Genomic DNA, 18889 nt, shown 5'->3' on the forward strand with positions numbered 1-18889 from the left:
CTTTCAACTGACTAGCTCTCTCCCAGCGCTGCGCCGTGACCACACAAGGCACATTAAAGCGCTGCCAGTGTAGACCTTCCTCAATGTTCCCCTTCCACATGGATGTTTGGTGCAGTAGTTGGTTGCGTCAAGATTATGGAGCATGAAAGTTGTTATGGAGAGGCAGACACAGCACCAAATTATACAGGAATTCTCTGTAGTAATTTGTGAAGAAAATTCCCTTCTGTACCAAATAGGGTCTTATAATTCAAACCTTTAAGAATGAGTAAATAAGGTTTCACTGGTGAACAGCACTAACAACAAAAGCAGGAATTCCTTCATTAATTAAAATATTTGTGTTATAATAATTAGCAACTTTTTTTTGCTTATTTTACAATTTCAGAGTCAAAGTGAACAAGTGCAACAGATATATCAATTGAGTAAATGTCATTTCACTAGTGGTGAACCATACATCTTACTAATTACACTGGAGGTTAAGTCCAATCACAGAAAAATTCTAAAATGTGACCCTCAGCTATTTCCATCAGAGATTTCTGTGTATGGTGGCAAGTAAGTTGACAGAAAACAAAATGCATTTGGGGTATTATATTGAAGTACTGTACAGTACTGCATCTTTTCAGATACATTCTATGGCTGTTCAAAGAAAGAAATGTTCCTAGGCCAGATAAATCCTTCGTCTGCCCTCTCTTTAGCTCTTTTCAGTGTTACTTGTATATAATATTCATATTTAAAATAATGTTCCAAATGTTGATTAGTTCAGTAGAGAACATCAAAGTTATCTAAATAAACATTAGCACTTATTAAAGCAAAGGTGCTGACATTATATGTACAAACTGTTAGGATGACATAGAACACTGGGAACCATTTTATATGTTTCCAAATGGAGAGATGGAATTCTGGAATTTAAAAGGAAAGGAAGTGGAGAGATATTCCAGCACAGATGAAGAGTTCTCCAAGTAACTTGAAAAGTATACCAAGAGCCACACTACTACTGTGCAACTCTCACAGCAACATTAAAGAAGGGTTTAACTAGTAGTGTAGTGTGTTTGGGAATACGGGAGTATCCCTATAAGTTGTTTGAGAGTCCTCTAATGATGCTCACTGTGATCTGTGTTTTAGAAGCCATCAGAAATCAGTCTGAGCATAGTCTGCATTCAGCTCGTTCTTGTTTGTTTCTATATCAATAATAAACATGATTATTTGGTGGCCAGGTGTGCCTGATAGTTTCTTCATATATTTTTTGTTATGCACCAAGCAAAATATACACACTATAACAATTTTTCCTAATTATAACACAATACAAAAGTTCCTTAGCCATTGCTCTTGTTCTTAATTTGTCTGATTTATTAATTTATTGATTTATTATCCAAAAAGCAAGCAGTGTTAGTCCCATAGACTTCTTAATTTGTAACTGTCCATATAATTTATGTGAAAACATTACCTCTGGATCTGCAACAATTTGATTTGACTATTGCTCTTGGTTAATTATTTTGTGCATGTGCTATAGCTACTGCCAGATGAGATACAAAACAGAAACAGGGGTGTAATATTTGATAGAGAGTAGCCCAGACAGGGAATTTCAGCTCTGGGAATGGCATAGTCTTGTCTCACCACAATGGCACTCTGGGCACTCCCAGAAATATTTTGTCACTTTCAGCCACTCCAATTCCAGATTTGAATATTGCATTATTAAATAATGTATAATTATGTATATACATTGTTATGAACCAGTGGGTTATAGCCCACGAAAGCATATGCCCAAATAAATTTGTTAGTCTCTAAGGTGCCACAGGACTCCTTGTTGTTTTTGTTATGAAATTCAATCAGATTTCTTATGGTAAAATGTTTGAAAAGGCATCGCACACTGATGAATTACTACAAAATGCTCTTTTGAATAAAGAATGGGAACCATCAACAGGGAACCGATTTCACTTCGTGTTCACCGCTGGCTGGGCCAGTAACAAAACTTCCCCGAACGAGATGCTTAAGGGTTAAACCCACAGAGCTCCGAGTCCTCCCCAGCCTAGACACGCCCAGTAATTGCTGCGGGGGCGGGGCGGGCAGAGGGAGGGAGCTTCTCGTGCCCGCCGCGGAGACCCGGGGGCCGAGCCCGGCCCGAGCTGCGCGTGCGGAGCGAGCCCCCTCTGCAGGCTGCAGCCCCAGCGCCCGGCGCGGTAAGCGGGGCCCGGGGCGGGAGGGAAACAGCCGCCGAGGCTGGAAATCGCCGCCTGGGGAGGGAGCTGCTGGGGGCGGAGAGACCCCCCCGGGGGCCGGTTTGTGCAGCGGAGCCCGGCAGGGTCCGCGCCCCAGCCCGCGAGAGCCCGACCGACCCTCTCCTCGCTCCTGGGGGCGGGCGGGCGGGCCCCTTCCCCGGGGCGGTGCTCCGGGGGCTGCCGGGTTCTTCCCCCTTCCCGCAGAGCAGGCACCGGCCGGGGCTGGAGGCGGGGCTGGGGGGGCAGGTCCTGGCTGACAGGTCCTCTGGCCTGTGCTCCTGGGGCCGTGACCAGCCTGCTCGGGAGACCGGGTTCGGGGCCAGGCTGGGGCCGCTGCACACACTGGCAATGGGAGGCGCTGCGGGAGGCTGAACTCAGTCCCTGGCTACCGCGGGGGGGGGAGGGAGGTTCTTTGTCTGACTGCCCCATCGGGCAGCGTGTTGGGGATTCAACCAGAGCCCTCCGGAGCTAAAAGCCTGGGCTGCTACTCTTGAGCCACAGCTCTCTGGCTGGGGCTCCCAGGGTCTGTGTAGGGGACAATTAAAACCTGCAGCTGGGCTGTTCCAGCTGATGGGGCTCAGCCTAGGGGCAGTTTAATTGCGGTGCAGACGTTTGGGCTTCTGCTGGAGTCTGGGCTTTAGGACTCTGCTCTATGTAGCTCTTGGTCCAGTAAGAGATATTATCTCCCCTACCTTGTCTCTCTAATATCCTGGGACCAACACGGCTACAACAATGTAACCCTAATTCCTGCCTAATAAAGAGGGCAAGCCCACGGAGGGAGCGACTGGAGAGTGAACCAACCCTGTACTCACCCCACAATGCTACTCCAGTGCCCCACATTCACCCCGTAGTAGTGGCTCCAGCAGGGTCCATTGGGGCTGGCTGGGCCCAGTGTCCTGCTCTGGACATTGCATCATGGCTGGAGGGGCTGCAGTGCTACTCAGGTTTGGTCTGCCCAGCCCTCCGGCATGGTGACACAGGGTCAGGAGTGCTGGCTAAATGTGAGTGGGACTGTGACCTGGTGCTCCAGGTTGCTGCGACACTAACTGAAGTTTGGCCTGCCTGTCCCATCATGACAGAGGGTCAGGAGGATGACGCTGCAGAAGTGGTGCTACTCTTTGTGCCAGGATACAACACCCACAGCAGGGGGCCAGGCTCAGCTCCCGAGCCACCACTGTGGGGTGAATCACAGACACAGAAAACACTGTCCATTACTTTTTTTACACGGCGCAAACCCACACCCATAATAATGGTACAAACTTTCAAACCTCCCAGTTCCGTGGACCACTGTACATCTGCCTCACCTGCAATAACTATTCCTTTATCATTGTGTAAACTTTGCCATGCTGAGTTGGGTTGTTTGTCCTTTCAGATGTCGGTGACGTTTGAGGATGTGGCCATGTATTTCTCCCCAGCAGAATGGGTGCTGCTGGGCGAGGAGCAAAAGCAACTTTACAGACACGTCATGTGGGAAAATTACCAGACTCTGGTCTCATTAGGTGAGGAGCTGTGTCTGTGAGATCAGGGCCCCAGTGCACTGGGTGCTTCACAGAGACACAGAAAGGTGTTTATGGGGTTTGAAGGAGGGGTGCATGGGTGTGGATGGATGGATAGAGGCATGTTTCATTGAGCAGAGCAGCCAGTTCATGGGGAGACAAGGTGGGTGAGGTAATATCTTTCATTGGTCCAACTTCTGTTGGTGAGAGAGACAAGCTTTTGAGCCACACAGAGCTCTTCTTCAGGTCTGGGAAAGGAAAGCTTCTCTCTCTCACCAACAGAAGTTGGTCCAGTAAAAGATATTACTTCACTCACCTGGTCTCTCTAATATCCTGGGACTGATACGTCTATAACTACACTTCATATCTTCAAGAGGAGATCCTTCCACCCATAGTCACGACTGCTCCACAGTTTAATGCAAGAGAATCCTGGCTCTTGTAGTTCCCCAGACAGAGCACATGAGCAGAAAAGGGTCATGTGTTTTGCAGGCCTACGGGATGAGAGGCCAGCCAACACCACAGTTAAGGAGAAAGACAGACTGGGTTCATCTGTGCTGGTATAAAAGACCCCCGGCATGGTTATGGGTGGCCTGGGTCAGTTGACTCATGACATAGAGCTCAGGCTGCGGGGCTAAAGATTGCAGTGTAGATATTCATGCTGGGGTTGGAGCCTGGGCTCTGGGACCCTCCCTCCAAATAGCCACTCAGCAATTTTGCAGTCCTGCAGCTCAAGCCCAAGTCATCTGACCCAGGCCAGCTACATGTGTTTTATTCCTATGTAAACATATCCACAGGAGAGAGGGGGTGCTGGGTAACTGAGTAACTCTCCTAGGCCAAGGAGAAATAGCCAGCATTTGCCCCATCTGTTCCCCTCAATCCCTTTAGACACCGCAGTCCTCTCCATCTGCACTTTCCACGGGTGCCAGGTTGTTTGCAACTCAATATCCCGCCACTGCCGGGCACCAGGAGTGTTGACCATAAGTTGCAGTACATGTTTCCATAGAAAACAATTGCCTATTAGCCTTCACATTTAGCTCATTGCCTAATTAACAAACATTGCATATGGAGCTGTGCAAAGTGCAAGAATTCTGTGGGTAGAAGTGCTCAGCTTAGATCTAGTGGGTGGTGATGCTTTTCTCTAAGCAGGAATCCAAGCCCCCAAGCCAGTGGTGATCTCCAGCATAGAGCGAGGAGAAAATCTGTGTGGGCCGGGTCCTATAGAAGATGAAGATGGGGACATCCTGAGAGGAACCCACCCAGGTGAGGAAGGAGTTAAACTGATGTGCAGGGATTGAAGGAAGGCAGCTGGAATCCTGATAGATTGTGGCCAAAGTGACAATACTTCCCAGAATGTTAGTCTTTTAGTGTATTGTTGTTAGGCTTTTTTAGAACAGTATCACACTGTCAGCTCTCATTCAATTCATGATCCACTATAACCACCACATTCTTTTCTGTTGCACCTCTGCCAAGCCAGTTATCCCCCATTTTCTGTTGTACATTTCATTTTCCTTTCTAGGTGAACTCATTTTAACTTGTGTTTCTTGAATGTCACCTTGTTGATTTCAGACCAGTTCTCCAGTTTGTCAAGATCATTTAGAATTCTAATCCTGTCCACCAAAGTGTTTGTAATCCTACGCTGGCTGTCTGAGTTATTGGCTGAACAGCACTTGGGAATCTCCCTTCCAAGTTCAGGCCCAGTTTTGTAGGGACCCAACATCGTTCCATCGCATTTTTGGGCTCTCAGTTGACATTAATAAGAGATTTCCTTATTACTCTCCAGGACTGGTTGGGAGGCAACATCATATTGTGGGAGTGAGGAGACCTGGACTGTATTCCTCATTCTGCCACTGAGCTGCTGGCAGACCTTGGACAATGTTGTATTAATTCATATAGACGACATGGGCCCAAAAAGACAAAGGTGTTAACATGACACTGTGATGGCCAACATTAAAGAGTGTTAAATAAGGTTTGGGGTTTGGAATACAGAGAGAGTAGCCTGCTCTATGCCGTGGAAACACCATGAAAAATTCTTTCTAATCTTTTATTAAATATACAGAAAAAGAAGGAAAAAGAGTTGAGTCATTGTAGGTATTATGTAAGACTTTTATTTTGACAGTGTCCCTTGTTGCCTTTCCCTTTAGCTGGAGAGAGTCTTTAGACAAAAGGCCTCTGTTTGAAAGTCTTTTAGATGGCATTAAAGATGGTAATAACTGTCCTTTTGGGGAAAAGAGAAGCAGTTAGTTGAAATGGACTGGAGCTGTTGTTGATATTATTAAAATCCGATCCCTTTTCCTAGGAGACAAAACAGAACGAACCCACACAAGAGGGAAGAGAAAAGAATAACAAAGATAGAACATGCGGCTTCTGTCTCGGGTTTACTCTTACTTGCTGCTTCACTGCTGGAGAAACACAGGCAAACACAGTCTGATCAGCCAATTGGAGACCTGCTTGGCAAACCTGTAACAGTGTTGGTCTGTTCTGGACAATGCGTTTGCCTGCCTCTTTGATCACAGGCTTACAGCAATGTTGCAAACTATGGCAGTTTTGGCCAGCTAAGCCAGATTCTTATTTACTAGAAGGCAAAGGGAGAAGAGTAAGAAAGAGAAGAAACATGTGGGGAATGAAAAGAATTCATGGGAGTTAAGAGGGACAGGGAGACAAAAATCTCACATTCCAGGTGATTTTGGGGAGTTAGCCAGAACTGGTAACGGTGGCAATATCCTCTGGCTCCCTCTCTCTGGTCCAGTCTTGTTAGGAGATCTCTTAGGATAAGGATGAAGAAGATCTGGGATCCCAAAAGAGGTTCAGGGTGGCAGCATGATGGTATCGCTCACCACAGCAGTTGTTGGCACACACCTGCTGTTGCTGTTTTTTCAGTCAGCAAGGGATGCATTCAGTTCCGCTCCTTTATTTCCTCCCGAAAGTGTTTTCTTTTGAGAAACCCTTAAAGGAAGTAATGGGCAAACTAGCCCATCCCCTCATTCTTTTTCTGTCAGTTAGGCTTAAATTCTAACTTATTCATTTTGGTTCATTAATGTCCATTTCCATATTTCTCTTGTTTACAGCCATCATTTTATCACTGTCCTTGAATTGCATTATAGGCCTCTTTTGTTTGGACCAATTCCGTTGTCTTGTTTATATTTTGCACTTTTTCCCATCAGCATTTAGTGTTGTAGGATATTGTAACACTTTATAAACTTTCTCACAGTTTTTACAATTAAACTGCCAATTAGGGTAAATTTGTGGGCCCAATTATTACAACAGCCAGTTACTCCTTTGTCTCAGGTTTCTCCCCCCTTTATCTATTTGGTATATAAGCTCTTCAACATCAGGGTGATCTCTCTATGTAGCACTTGGTGCTATGAAACCACAAGCTCAGTTGTGCTACTACAATACAAAGTAACAGTCAAGCCCCAAATAGCTTTCCCTCTTGTGTGTTGTGGAACTAGGGTGACCAGATAGCAAGTGTAAAAAAAAAAAAAAGAAAAAAAAAATCGGGACTGGGGGTGGAAGATAATAGGTGCCTATATAAGAAAAAGCCCCCAAAATCAGGACTGTCCCTATAAAATCGGGACATCTGGTCACCCTATGTGGAACCCACTGTCCAACAGTGATTATAAATTAGTGCTTTACAGTGCAGGAGAAAGGGCTTCTCTCAGTGATGTTCGTTTAGTCCATATAATGTCAATCAATGGCCTTTTGTCTTGGTGCAGATTTTCCAGATGCAGAGGAGACCTGGGACTGGTCAGCAATTGAAAGCTCCTTGGGCTTCTTCCTCACACAAAGCTCTTTCCCTGGAGCAGGTAGGGAACCTGTCCTCTCCAGCAGTGGAAGCCGGAGAGCTCATTTCAGGAATCGTCCATCAGCTGCAAACTCTCCCCTCACAGAGCATTACAATAGGGATTGAAGCCCAAACATGAGAAGTGCTACAGCTCCTCACCCTGACATCCCCCTAGAAACCCCATCTCTCCCCTTACACAGATTCCCCCAGTCTCTCCCCCTCTCCCATTTTCCATAGAACATGGAGACGTTGGGATCCATCACAGTGTGAGTGTTCCGTGTGTGTCCCTTGGGAGAGGGGTGTCACTGCTGGTGTGTGGTGATGCTGTTGTCCCCAATGAGACAGGCCTCAGAGTAGGGAGAGAATTGTGGGGGCTGATTTTCACGTTTGCTTGGGGGGCTATTATCAGGGCCTATGAGACGCTGATCTTCTCCTCCTTCCCCAGCGCTGGGGCCTCTGGGAGATTGGCCTCTTGCGCTCAACTGCCGATGGCTAGCCCTGCTCTGAGGGGAGAGGCATGGGGCTCCCTTAGGCACATCCTCCTCCTGGGAATGTTAGTGGTTTCCATTTCTGAGCAGCACAAGAAATAACATCTGAATTCTCTTCCCCACCAAGCAGGGGCAAGGAACCTGAGCAGGGCTGAGGGGCAGACTCCTGAGGAAGACTCTGGCAACCTGGAGTCACCCAGCCCTTTCCCAGGAACATCAGTGGAGAGCCATTCCCAGAAAACTGAGCGGGGAAGGCACCGCAAGAGGCAGTGCAGGCTCCAAAGGCAGAGGAAGCACCTGACTAGAAAGGAGTCAGGAACCCGAAGAGGCCATCAGAGGAGATCCAGGCCACATCTAAAGCCTCCTGCAGAGGGAAAAGCTGAGCCCAGAAAGACCCTATATACCTGCCGTGTGTGCAGGGAAGAATTCAAGGTGCAGAGAGACCTGATAAGCCACCACTGGACGGTTCATAGGAGACACAAACTGTATCACTGTAGCGAGTGTGGAGAGAGCTTTAGGAGAAAGAAAGATTTCAGAGCACATGGGAAAGCTCACAGAAAGAAGAGAGACCATCCCTGTTCTGAATGTGGGAAGATATTCAACCGGTTATCACATCTCATTGCCCACCAGAGAATACATACGGGAGAGAGACCCTATTGCTGTGCTGAGTGCGGAAAAAGATTCGTCCATATATCAGCTCTTAACAGCCACAAGAGAGTCCACTCAGGAGAGAGACCCTATACCTGCGCTGAGTGTGGAAAGCGATTTATGAATTCTTCAGGATTTCGTAATCATCAGGCAATCCACTCAGAAAAGAGACCCCATCGCTGTAACCAATGTGGGAAAGGCTTCAAAGTTGCTTCAGGTCTTACTAGACACCTGAAAATCCACAGCAAAGAGAGACGCTTCTTGTGCCACGAGTGTGGGAAAAAATTTTGCCTACGAGAACATCTCATTAGACATCAGATGATCCACACTGGGGAGCAGCCCCATTGCTGTGCTGAGTGTGGGAAAAAATTCAGTCTCCTTCAAAGTCTCAGGAGACACTGGGAAATCCATAGCACGGAGAGACTCCATCGCTGTGATGAGTGTGGGAAAATATTCGGTCATCCAAACAGTCTCACTAGACACAAGAGAGTACACACTGGGGAACTCTATCGCTGCACTGACTGTGGAAAAGGCTTTGTCCGTCTACAACATCTCACTCGCCACCAGAGAATCCACACTGGAGAGAAACCCTATTGCTGCACTGAGTGTGGGAAAAGTTTCACCCAATTGTCAGGCCTTATCAACCACCAGAGAATCCATTCAGGAGAGCGACCCTATCCCTGCACACAGTGTGGGAAGTGCTTTGCTCACTCATCATCTCTCACTGAACATCTGAAAATCCATTCAGGAGAGCGACCATATTCCTGCATACAGTGTGGGAAGCACTTTGCTCGCTCATCATCTCTTACTCAGCATCGAAGAACCCACCCAGGAGAGCAACCATATTCCTGCGCTCAATGTGGGAAGCGCTTTGCTCGCTCATCATATCTTACTAAACACCAGAGCACCCACTCAGTATAGAGACTCCTGACCCTTGTTTTTGATGGAGGGAACTTCTTCAATCTCTCACTTCACCCTGTTCCCAAAGCCTGTAAAAGAGGGAGAACTTGCTCCCACTCTGAAATGTTCCCACCTCTTCACTAAGTAGACACAAGCTTAGGTGCTGGGTTTGTTAAAATTATTTTGTGTAGTCCTGGAGATGGAAGCATTTAACCCTAGAGGTACCGAAACATTCCCTTGTGGGCATTATGGGCTGCAACTGGGACAGAGATGATTGGTGTCAGGACTGCACTTTGGAGTTCACAAATCAATCAAACAGCCACAAAACAAATTGATCAGCAGTACCAGGCCAGTGTCTCCCTGTTCCTCAAGTGGGGAAATCTGTGGCTGTGCCTGTCTGTCGGAGGGCGATGATGAGATGCGACTTTATGTCACTGTTGTCTCATCGTTCTTGGAGGGAATAAAATAATACAAGAGAATGATGAGTCTGAAATGGCTGCGCTGCCATGTGTGTAGGTGAAGACCTGCAATTTTCCCTGCAGTGCTGACTTTATCCATGACAACCTGCTCCAAAAAGAAAGGCAATGCCAGCTGCATTTCAGTTCAGTTGTAATATTCTCTAAACTGTTATTCCCACTCTAGAAATGGGGGTGTTAGGCTTTGAACTAGTAAAAATCTCCCAGAATACTCTGTGCTCATGCTAAGCTTTATTGTGCTAATTTACTAGTAGTTCAATTGTTCTAACCTTTGTTAATTGTATATGCGACATCTGTCAGACGCAAGATGTATGCTCTCTTAAGGTTTGCCAGATATGAACTGTGTGCTAGGTACAGTTAGTGCAAATGTGTCCTTGATCTAATGCTACTTGTGTGCTATGGTCTATTGCCAGCTAAACTGCAGTGTGCATAATTAGATAAGAAAAGGTATGTAAGGTCTGTGGAATTTGGAATTTTCTGTCTCCTAAATGAGGAGAATACAAATATCAGCTAAACTGTGCTCATAGTTTGAAACAGAGTGAAGATGTAACTGCTGCAAGACAGGTTTCAGAGGGTTGCTGTGTTAGTCTGTATCAGGTAATACAGTCAGGGTGGATGTGGCCCATTCCCAACAGTTGACAAGAAGGCGTGAATATCAGCAGAGGAAAAAAATATTTATTGTAGTGCTAACGAGGCCAATTCAGTCAGGGTGCCAGCAATGCCCCTCTGCCATGTACATTGACCAAACCAGACAGTCTCTGTGAAAAAGAATAAATGGACACAAATCATACCTTCTTATCAACTGTTGAGAATGGGCCACATCCACCCTGATTGTATTAACCTCATTAGCACTGATCCCCCACTTGGTAAAGCAACTCCCATCTTTTCATGTGCTGTCTATTTATACCTGCCTACTGTATCTTTCACTCCACGCATCTGATGAAGCGGGTCATAGCCCATGAAAGCTTATGCCCAAATAAATTTGTTAGTCTCTAAAGTGCCACAAGGACTCCTCTTTCCCCCCCCCCCCCCGCAAGACAGTTCTCTAGATTAGCCATTTTTCCTGTTCTTAATTTGTCTAAGAACCAAGAAAGGTTAGTCATAGAGGTTTCTTGAATTGTAACTGTCCATATAATTTATGTGAAAACATTACCTCTGGATCTGCAACAATTTGGTTGACTATTGCTTTTGGTTGATTTTTTTCCCCATGCATGTGGTATGGCTACTGTCAAATTCAATACAAAATAGAAACAGGGGTATGATATTTGGCAGAATGTAACCTAGACACGCAGTGTCAGCTCTGGGAATGGCATATTCTTGTCTCACCACAGTGGCACTTAGGCTGCCCCGAGAAGTATTTTATCACTTACAGCCACTCTCATCCCAGATCCAGATTTGAATAATTATTAAATAATGTATGTATTTACTAATATACACTGTTATGAACCTCAGTCACATTTCTTGTGGTAAAATGTTTGAAAAGGCATCTCACTCTGATGAATTACTAAGAAATGTTCTTTGAACAGGGGGGCTGGAACTCAGGGTGCTGGGGGGGCAGGAGAGGCAGCACCTCCTGGTTTGAAGTGGTTTCCATCCTACACATGGTATCCAGCCCCCCCCCCCCCCACTATAACATAGTTCCAATACCCGCCCTTGCAGCAGGGATGGGAGGGACCGGGAGCCACCAACAAAGAGGGAACCGACTTCACCTCGTCTCCCCTAGTGGCTCCCTCTGCAACTCGCTTCCCCGACCGCGATGCTTAAGGGTTAAACCCACAGAGCTCCGAGTCCTCCCCAGCCTAGACACGCCCAGTAATTGCTGCGGGGGCGGGGCGGGCAGAGGGAGGGAGCTTCTCGTGCCCGCCGCGGAGACCCGGGGGCCGAGCCCGGCCCGAGCTGCGCGTGCGGAGCGAGCCCCCTCTGCAGGCTGCAGCCCCAGCGCCCGGCGCGGTGAGCGGGGCCCGGCGCGGGAGGGAAACAGCCGCCGAGGCTGGAAATCGCCGCCTGGGGAGGGAGCTGCTGGGGGCGGAGAGACCCCCCGGGGGCCGGTTTGTGCAGCGGAGCCCGGCAGGGTCCGCGCCCCAGCCCGCGAGAGCCCGACCGACCCTCTCCTCGCTCCTGGGGGCGGGCGGGACCCTTCCCCGGGGCGGTGCTCCGGGGGCTGCCGGGTTCTTCCCCCTTCCCGCAGAGCAGGTACCGGCCGGGGCTGGAGGCGGGGCTGGGGGGGCAGGTCCTGGCTGACAGGTCCTCTGGCCTGTGCTCCTGGGGCTGTGAGCAGCCTGCTCGGGAGACCGGGTTCGGGGCCAGGCTGGGGCCGCTGCACACACTGGCAATGGGAGGCGCTGCGGGAGGCTGAACTCAGTCCCTGGGTACCGCGGGGGCGGGGGGAGGTTCCTTGTCTGACTGCCCCATGGGGCAGCGTGTTGGGGATTCAACCAGAGCCCTCTGGAGCTAAAAGCCTGGGCTGCTACTGCTTGAGCCACAGCTCTTTGGCTGGGGCTCCCAGGGTCTGTCTAGAGGGCAACTCAAAATCTGCAGCCGGGCCGTGCCAACTGATATGGCTCAGCCTAGGGGCAGTTTAAGTGCGGTGCAGACATTTGGGCTTCTGCTGGAGCCTGGACTTTAGGACCCTGCTCTGTGTAGCTCAAGAACAAATAAGTTTGGTGCAGTAAGAGATATTATCTCCTCCACCTTGTCTCTCTAATATCCTGGGACTAACACCGCTACAACAGTGTAACCCTAATTTCCGCCCAAGAGAGCGGGCACGGCCAGGGAGGGAGCGACTGGGGAGTGAACCAACCCTGTACACACCCTAGAATGCCGCTCCAGGAAAACTCTGTCCATTAATTTTTTTCACTGCGACAAACCTGCAACCATAGTAATGGTACAAACTTTCAAGCCTCCCAGGGCCCTCCCAGTTGCGTGGACCACTGTACATCTGCATCACCTGCAACAGCTGTTCCTGTACCAGTGTGTAAACTTTGCCATGCTGAGTTGGGTTGTTTGTCCTTTCAGATGTCGGTGACGTTTGAGGATGTGGCCATGTATTTCTCCCCAGCGGAGTGGGCGCTGCTGGGCGAGGAGCAAAAGCAACTTTACAGACACGTCATGTGGGAAAATTACCAGACTCTGGTCTCATTAGGTGAGGAGCTGTGTCTGTGAGATCAGGGCCCCAGTCCACTGGGTGCTGCACAGAGACACAGTTACTGAGATGGAGCATTGGTATGAGTGGTTGGGTGGAGAGGTGTCTATGGGGTTGGAAGGAGGGGTGCATGGGTGTGGATGGATAGAGGCATGTTTCATTGAGCAGAGGAGCCAGTTCATGGGGAGACAAGGTGGGTGAGGTAATATCTTTCATTGGTCCAACTTCTGTTGGTGAGAGAGACAAGTTTTTGAGCCACTCAGAGCTCTTCTTCAGGTCTGGGAAAGGAAAGCTTCTCTCTCTCACCAACAGAAGTTGGTCCAGTAAAAGATATTACCTCACTCACCTGGTCTCTCTAATATCCTGGGACTGATAGGGCTACAACTACACTGCATATCTTCAAGAGGAGATCCTTCCACCCATAGTCACTACTGCTCCACAGTTTAAGGCAAGAGAATTCTGGCTCTTGTAGTTCCCCAGACAGCACATGAGCATTGGGTTGTGTGTTCTGCAGGTCTACAGGATGAAAGACCAGCCAACACCACAGTTAAGGAGAAAGGCAGACTGGGTTCATCTAAGCTGGTGTATACTGGGTTCATCTATGCTGCTCTGGCTGTCCTGGGTCAGTTGACTCAGGATGTGGGACTCAGGCTGCGGCGCTAAAAATTGCAGTGTAGATGTTCAGGCTTGGGTTGGGCCTCTGCTCTGGGACCCTCCCCCCAGATATCCACTCAGCAATTTTACAGTCCCACAGCCCGAGCCCCTCAAGCCCAAGACATCTGACCCAGGCCAGCTACAGCTGTTTAATTCCTATGTAAACATATCCGTCAGAGGGAGAGGGGTGCTGGGCCATAGTAGAGTTAAGGAGGACCCCAGATCTCCTAGGCTAAGGAGAAATATCCAGCATTTGCCACATCTGTGCCCCTCAATCCCTTCAGACACCGCAGTCATGTCCGTCTGCCCTTTCCACAGGTGCCAGGTTGTTTGCAACTCAATATCTCGCCACTGCCGGGCACCAGGAGTGTTGACCATAAGTTGCAGTTCATGTTTCCATGGAAAACAATTGCCTATTAACCTTCACAATTAGCTCATTGCCTAATTGGCACAAACACCTGTGGAAAGTGCAGCACTTTTGTGCCTAGAAATGCTTAGCAGTGACGCTTTTCTCTAAGCAGGAATCAAAACTCCCAAGCCAGTGGTGATCTCCAGCATAGAGCAAGGGGAAGATCTGTGTGTGCAGGGTCCTACAGAAGATGAAGATGGGGACATTCTTAGAGGAACCCACCCAGGTGAGGAAGGAGTTAAAGTGATGTGGAGGGATTGAAGGAGTAGCTGATGGCAGCTGGAATCCTGATATGTTTTGGCCAAAGTGACAATACATCCCAGAATGTTAGTCTTTTAGTCTAATATTAGGCTTTTTTAGAACAGTATCATATTGTCGGCTACCATTCAATTCGTGATCCACTATAACCACCACATTCTTTTCTCCTGTACTGCTGCCAAGTCAGTTATTCCCTATTTTCTAGTTGTGCATTTCATTTTTCCTTCCTAAGTGAACTATTTCGTACTTGTGTTTCTTGAATGTCACCTTGTTGATTTCAGACCAGTTCTCCAGTTTGTCAACATCCTTTAGAATTCTAATTCCGTCTATCAAAGTGTTTGTAACTCTTCCCTGGCTGTCTGAATCATTGTCCGAACAGCACTTGCGTATCTCCCTTCCAAGTTCAGGCCCAATATTGTAGGTACTCAGCATCGTTCCATCGCTTTTTTGGGTTCTCAGTTGACATTAATAAGGGATTTCCTTATTACTCCCCAGGACTGGTTGGGAGACAACATCGTGTTGTGGGAGTGAGGAGACCTGGACTCTATTCCTCGTTCTGCCACTGAGCTGCTGGCAGACCTTGGACAATGTTGTATTAATTCATATAGACGACATGGGCCCAAAGAGACAAAGGTGTTAACATGACACTGTCATGGGCAACATTAAAGAATGTTAAATAAGGTTTGGGGTTTGGAATAGAGAGAGAGTAGCCTGCGTAGTACCATGGGAAACACCATGAAAAATTCTTTCTAATCTTTTATTAAAGATACAGAAAAAGAAGGTAAAAGAGTTAAGGCATTTGAAATGTCAGGGATGATGTAAGACTTTTATTTTGACAGTGTCCCTTGTTGCCTTTCCCTTTAGCTGCAGAGAGCCTTTAGACAAAAGGCCTCTGTTTGAAAGTCTTTTAGATGGTATTAAACACAGTAATAACTGTCCCTTTGAAATGTTGAAGCTGTTGGCGCTGTTTTTGATATTATTAAAATCCGATCCCGTTTCCTAGGAGACAAAAAACCACAAACCCACTCAACAGGGAAGAGAAAAGAACAGGAAAATAGAACCTACGGCTTATATCTCGGGTTTACTCTTACTTGCTGCTTCACGGCTGGAGAAACACAGGCACGGCACACGGTCTGATCAGCCAATTGGAGACCTGCCTGGCAAACCTGTCCAGCGTTGGTCTGTTCTGGACAATGCGTTTGGCTGCCTCTTTGATCACAGGCTTACAGCAAGGTTGCAAACTATGGCAGTTTTCGCAGGCTAAGCCAGACTCTTATTTACCAGAAGGCAAAGGGAGAAGAATAAGAAAGAGAAGAAATATGTGGGGAATGAAAAGAACTCATGGGAGTTAAGAGGGACAGGGGGACAAAAATCTCACATTCCAGGTGATTTTGGGGTGTTAGCCAGAACTGATAATGGTGGCAATATCCTCTGGCTCCCCCTCTCTGGTCCAGTCTTGTTTAGACATCTCTTAGGATTAGGACAAAGATGATCTGGGGTCCCAAAATCAGGATCAGGGTGGCAGCATGATGGTATCGCTCACTGCAGCAGTTGTTGGCACACACCTGCTGTTGCTGTTTTTTCAGTCAGCAAGGGTTGCATTCAGTTCCTCTCCTTTATTGTCCCCCGAAAATGTTTTCTTTTGAGAAACCCTTAAAGGAAGTAGTGGGCAAAATAGCCCAGCCCCTCATTGTTTTTCTGCCAGTTAGGCCTAAATTAAACTCAGTCATTTTGGTTCTTTAATGTCCAGTTCCACACTTCTCTTGCTTACAGCCATCATTTTAACACTGTCCTTGAATTGCATTATAGGCCTTTTATATTTGGACTAATTCTGTCGTCCCTTTTATATTTTGCACCTTTTCCCGTCAACATTTATTGTTGTAGGATATTGTAACACTTTATAAACTTTCTCACAGTTTTTACAATTAAATGGCCAATTAGGGTAAATTTGTGGGCCCAATTATTACAACAGCAAGTTACTCCTTTGACTCAGGCTCTCTCCCACCCTTTGTGTATTTAGTATATAAGCTCTTCAACATCAGGGTGATCTCTCTGTAATTTTGTGCAGCACCTGGTGCTATGTTACCGTGATCTCAGTTGTGCTACCACAGTACAAAATAAGTGTCCAGACCCAAATAGCTTCCCCTCTCGTGCATTGTGGAACCACAGTCCAACAGTGACCATAAATGAGTAATTTACAGTGCAGGGGGAAGGGCTTCTCTCAGTGATATTCATTCGGTCTATGTGTTGTCAACCAAAGACCTTTTGTCTTGGTGCAGATTTTTCAGATGCAGAGGAGACCTGGGACTGGCCAGCAATTGAAAGCTCCTTGGGCTTCTTCCTCACACAAAGCTCTTCCCCTGGAGCAGGTAGGGAACCAGTTCTGTCTTTTCCACCAGTAGGAGCTGGAGAGCTCATTTCAGGAATCGTCCATCAGCTGCAAACACTCCCCTCACAGAGCATTACAATAGGGATTGAAGCCCAAACATGAGAAGTGCTACAGCTCCTCACCCTGCCATCCCCCTAGAAACTCCATCTCTCCCCTTACGCAGATTCCCCCAGTCTGTCCCCCTTCCCCATTTTCCATAGAACATGGAGATCCATCACAGTATTAGTGTTCCCTGTGTGTGACCCTCAGGAGAGGGGTGTCAGTGCTGGTGTGTGGTGATGCTGTTCTCCTCACTGAGATGGGCCTCAGAGTAGGGAGAGAATTGTGGGGGCTGATTTCCAGGTTTATTTGGGGGGCTATTATCAGGGCCTATGGGACACTGACCTCCTCCTCCTTCCCTACCACTGGGGCCCCTGGGAGTTTGGCCTCTTGCACTCAACTGCCGATGGGCAGCCCTGCTCTAAGGGGAGAGGCATAGGGCTGCCTCAGGTACATCCCCCTGCTGGGAATGTTAGTGTTTTCCCTTTGTGAGCAGCACAAGAAATAACATCTGGATTCTCTTCCCCACCAAGCAGGGGCAAAGAACCTGAACAGAGCTGAGGGGCAGACTCCTGAGGAAGGACCTGGTAACCTGGAGCCACTCAGGCCTTTCCGAGGGACATCAGGGAAGAACCATTCCAAGAAATCTGAATGGGGAAGACATCACAAGAGGCAGGGCAGGCCTCAAAGGCAGAGGAAAAATCTGATCAGGAAGGAGCAGGCAACCTCAAGAGGCCATCAGAGGAGATCCAGGCCATATCTAAAGCCTCCTGCAGAGGGAAAAGCTGAGCCCAGAAAGACCCTATATACCTGCCGTGTGTGCAGAGAAGAATTCAAGGTGCAGAGAGAACTGATAAGCCACCACTGGATGGTTCATAAGGGACAGGAACTGTATCACTGTAGCGAGTGTGGGGAGAGCTTTAGGAGAAAGAAGGAGTTCAGAGCACATGGGAAAGCTCACAGAAAGAAGAGAGACCATCCCTGTTCTGAATGTGGGAAGATATTCAATCAGTTATCACTGCTCACTGCCCACCAGAGAATCCACACTGGAGAGAGACCCTATCACTGTGCTGAGTGCGGAAAAAGATTCTTATACTTGTCAGCTTTTACCATCCACAAGAGAATCCACTCGGGAGAGAGACCCTATGCGTGCGCTGAGTGTGGAAAGCAATTTATGGATTCGTCAACATTTCGTAATCATCAGAGAATCCACTCAGAAAAGAGACCCCATCGCTGTAACCAATGTGGGAAAGGCTTCAAACTTACATCAAATCTTACGAGGCACCAGAAAATCCACAGCGAAGAGAGACCCTTCTTGTGTCATGAGTGTGGGAAAAAGTTCTGCCTACGAGAACATCTGATCAGACATCAGAGGATCCACACTGGGGAGCAGCCCCATTGCTGTGCTGAGTGTGGGAAAAAATTCAGTCTCCTTCAAAGTCTCAGGAGACACCAGGAAACCCATAGTACAGGGAGACTCCATCGCTGTGCTGAGTGTGGGAAAATATTCCGTCATCCAGACAGTCTCTCTAAACACCAGAGAGTCCACAATGGGAAACTCCATCGCTGCACTGACTGTGGAAAAGGCTTTGTCTATATACATCATCTCACTCGCCACCAGAGAATCCACACTGGAGAGAAACCCTATTGCTGCACTGAGTGTGGGAAAAGTTTCACCCAATTGTCAGGCCTCACCAACCACCTGAGAATCCATTCAGGAGAGCGACCCTATCCCTGCACTCAGTGTGGGAAGTGCTTTGCTCACTCATCATCTCTCACTGAACATCTGAAAATCCATTCAGGAGAACGACCATATTCCTGCATTGAGTGTGGGAAGCACTTTGCTCGCTCATCATCTCTTACTCAGCATCAGAGAACCCACTCAGGAGAGCAACCATATTCCTGCGCTCAGTGTGGGAAGCGCTTTGCTCGCTCATCATATCTTACTAAACACCAGAGCATCCACTCAGGATAGAGACTCCTGACCCTGGTGTTT

The 18889-nt window shown here is 47.9% G+C and overlaps 2 protein-coding genes across 2 annotated transcripts; both read left to right on the forward strand.

The window, feature by feature from the left end:
• The first annotated feature begins 3181 nt into the window (after positions 1-3181).
• Positions 3182-10195, forward strand: LOC135877947 (zinc finger protein 883-like). Its single transcript, XM_065403468.1, has 5 exons — positions 3182-3214; positions 3586-3712; positions 4856-4969; positions 7423-7512; positions 8106-10195. Exons 1-5 carry the CDS (start codon positions 3182-3184, stop codon positions 9545-9547), a joined length of 1806 nt encoding a protein of 601 aa, XP_065259540.1. The 3' UTR covers positions 9548-10195.
• Positions 10196-11919: 1724 nt separating this feature from the next.
• Positions 11920-18868, forward strand: LOC135877948 (zinc finger protein 3-like). The gene is made up of 6 exons (XM_065403469.1): positions 11920-11952; positions 13018-13144; positions 14320-14433; positions 16745-16834; positions 17997-18248; positions 18495-18868. Exons 2-6 carry the CDS (start codon positions 13018-13020, stop codon positions 18866-18868), a joined length of 957 nt encoding a protein of 318 aa, XP_065259541.1. The 5' UTR covers positions 11920-11952.
• The last annotated feature ends 21 nt before the right edge of the window (positions 18869-18889 follow it).

The sequence above is a fragment of the Emys orbicularis genome, chromosome 4 (genome assembly GCF_028017835.1).
Source record: "Emys orbicularis isolate rEmyOrb1 chromosome 4, rEmyOrb1.hap1, whole genome shotgun sequence".
In the NCBI taxonomy this organism is placed as follows: Eukaryota; Metazoa; Chordata; order Testudines; family Emydidae; genus Emys; species Emys orbicularis.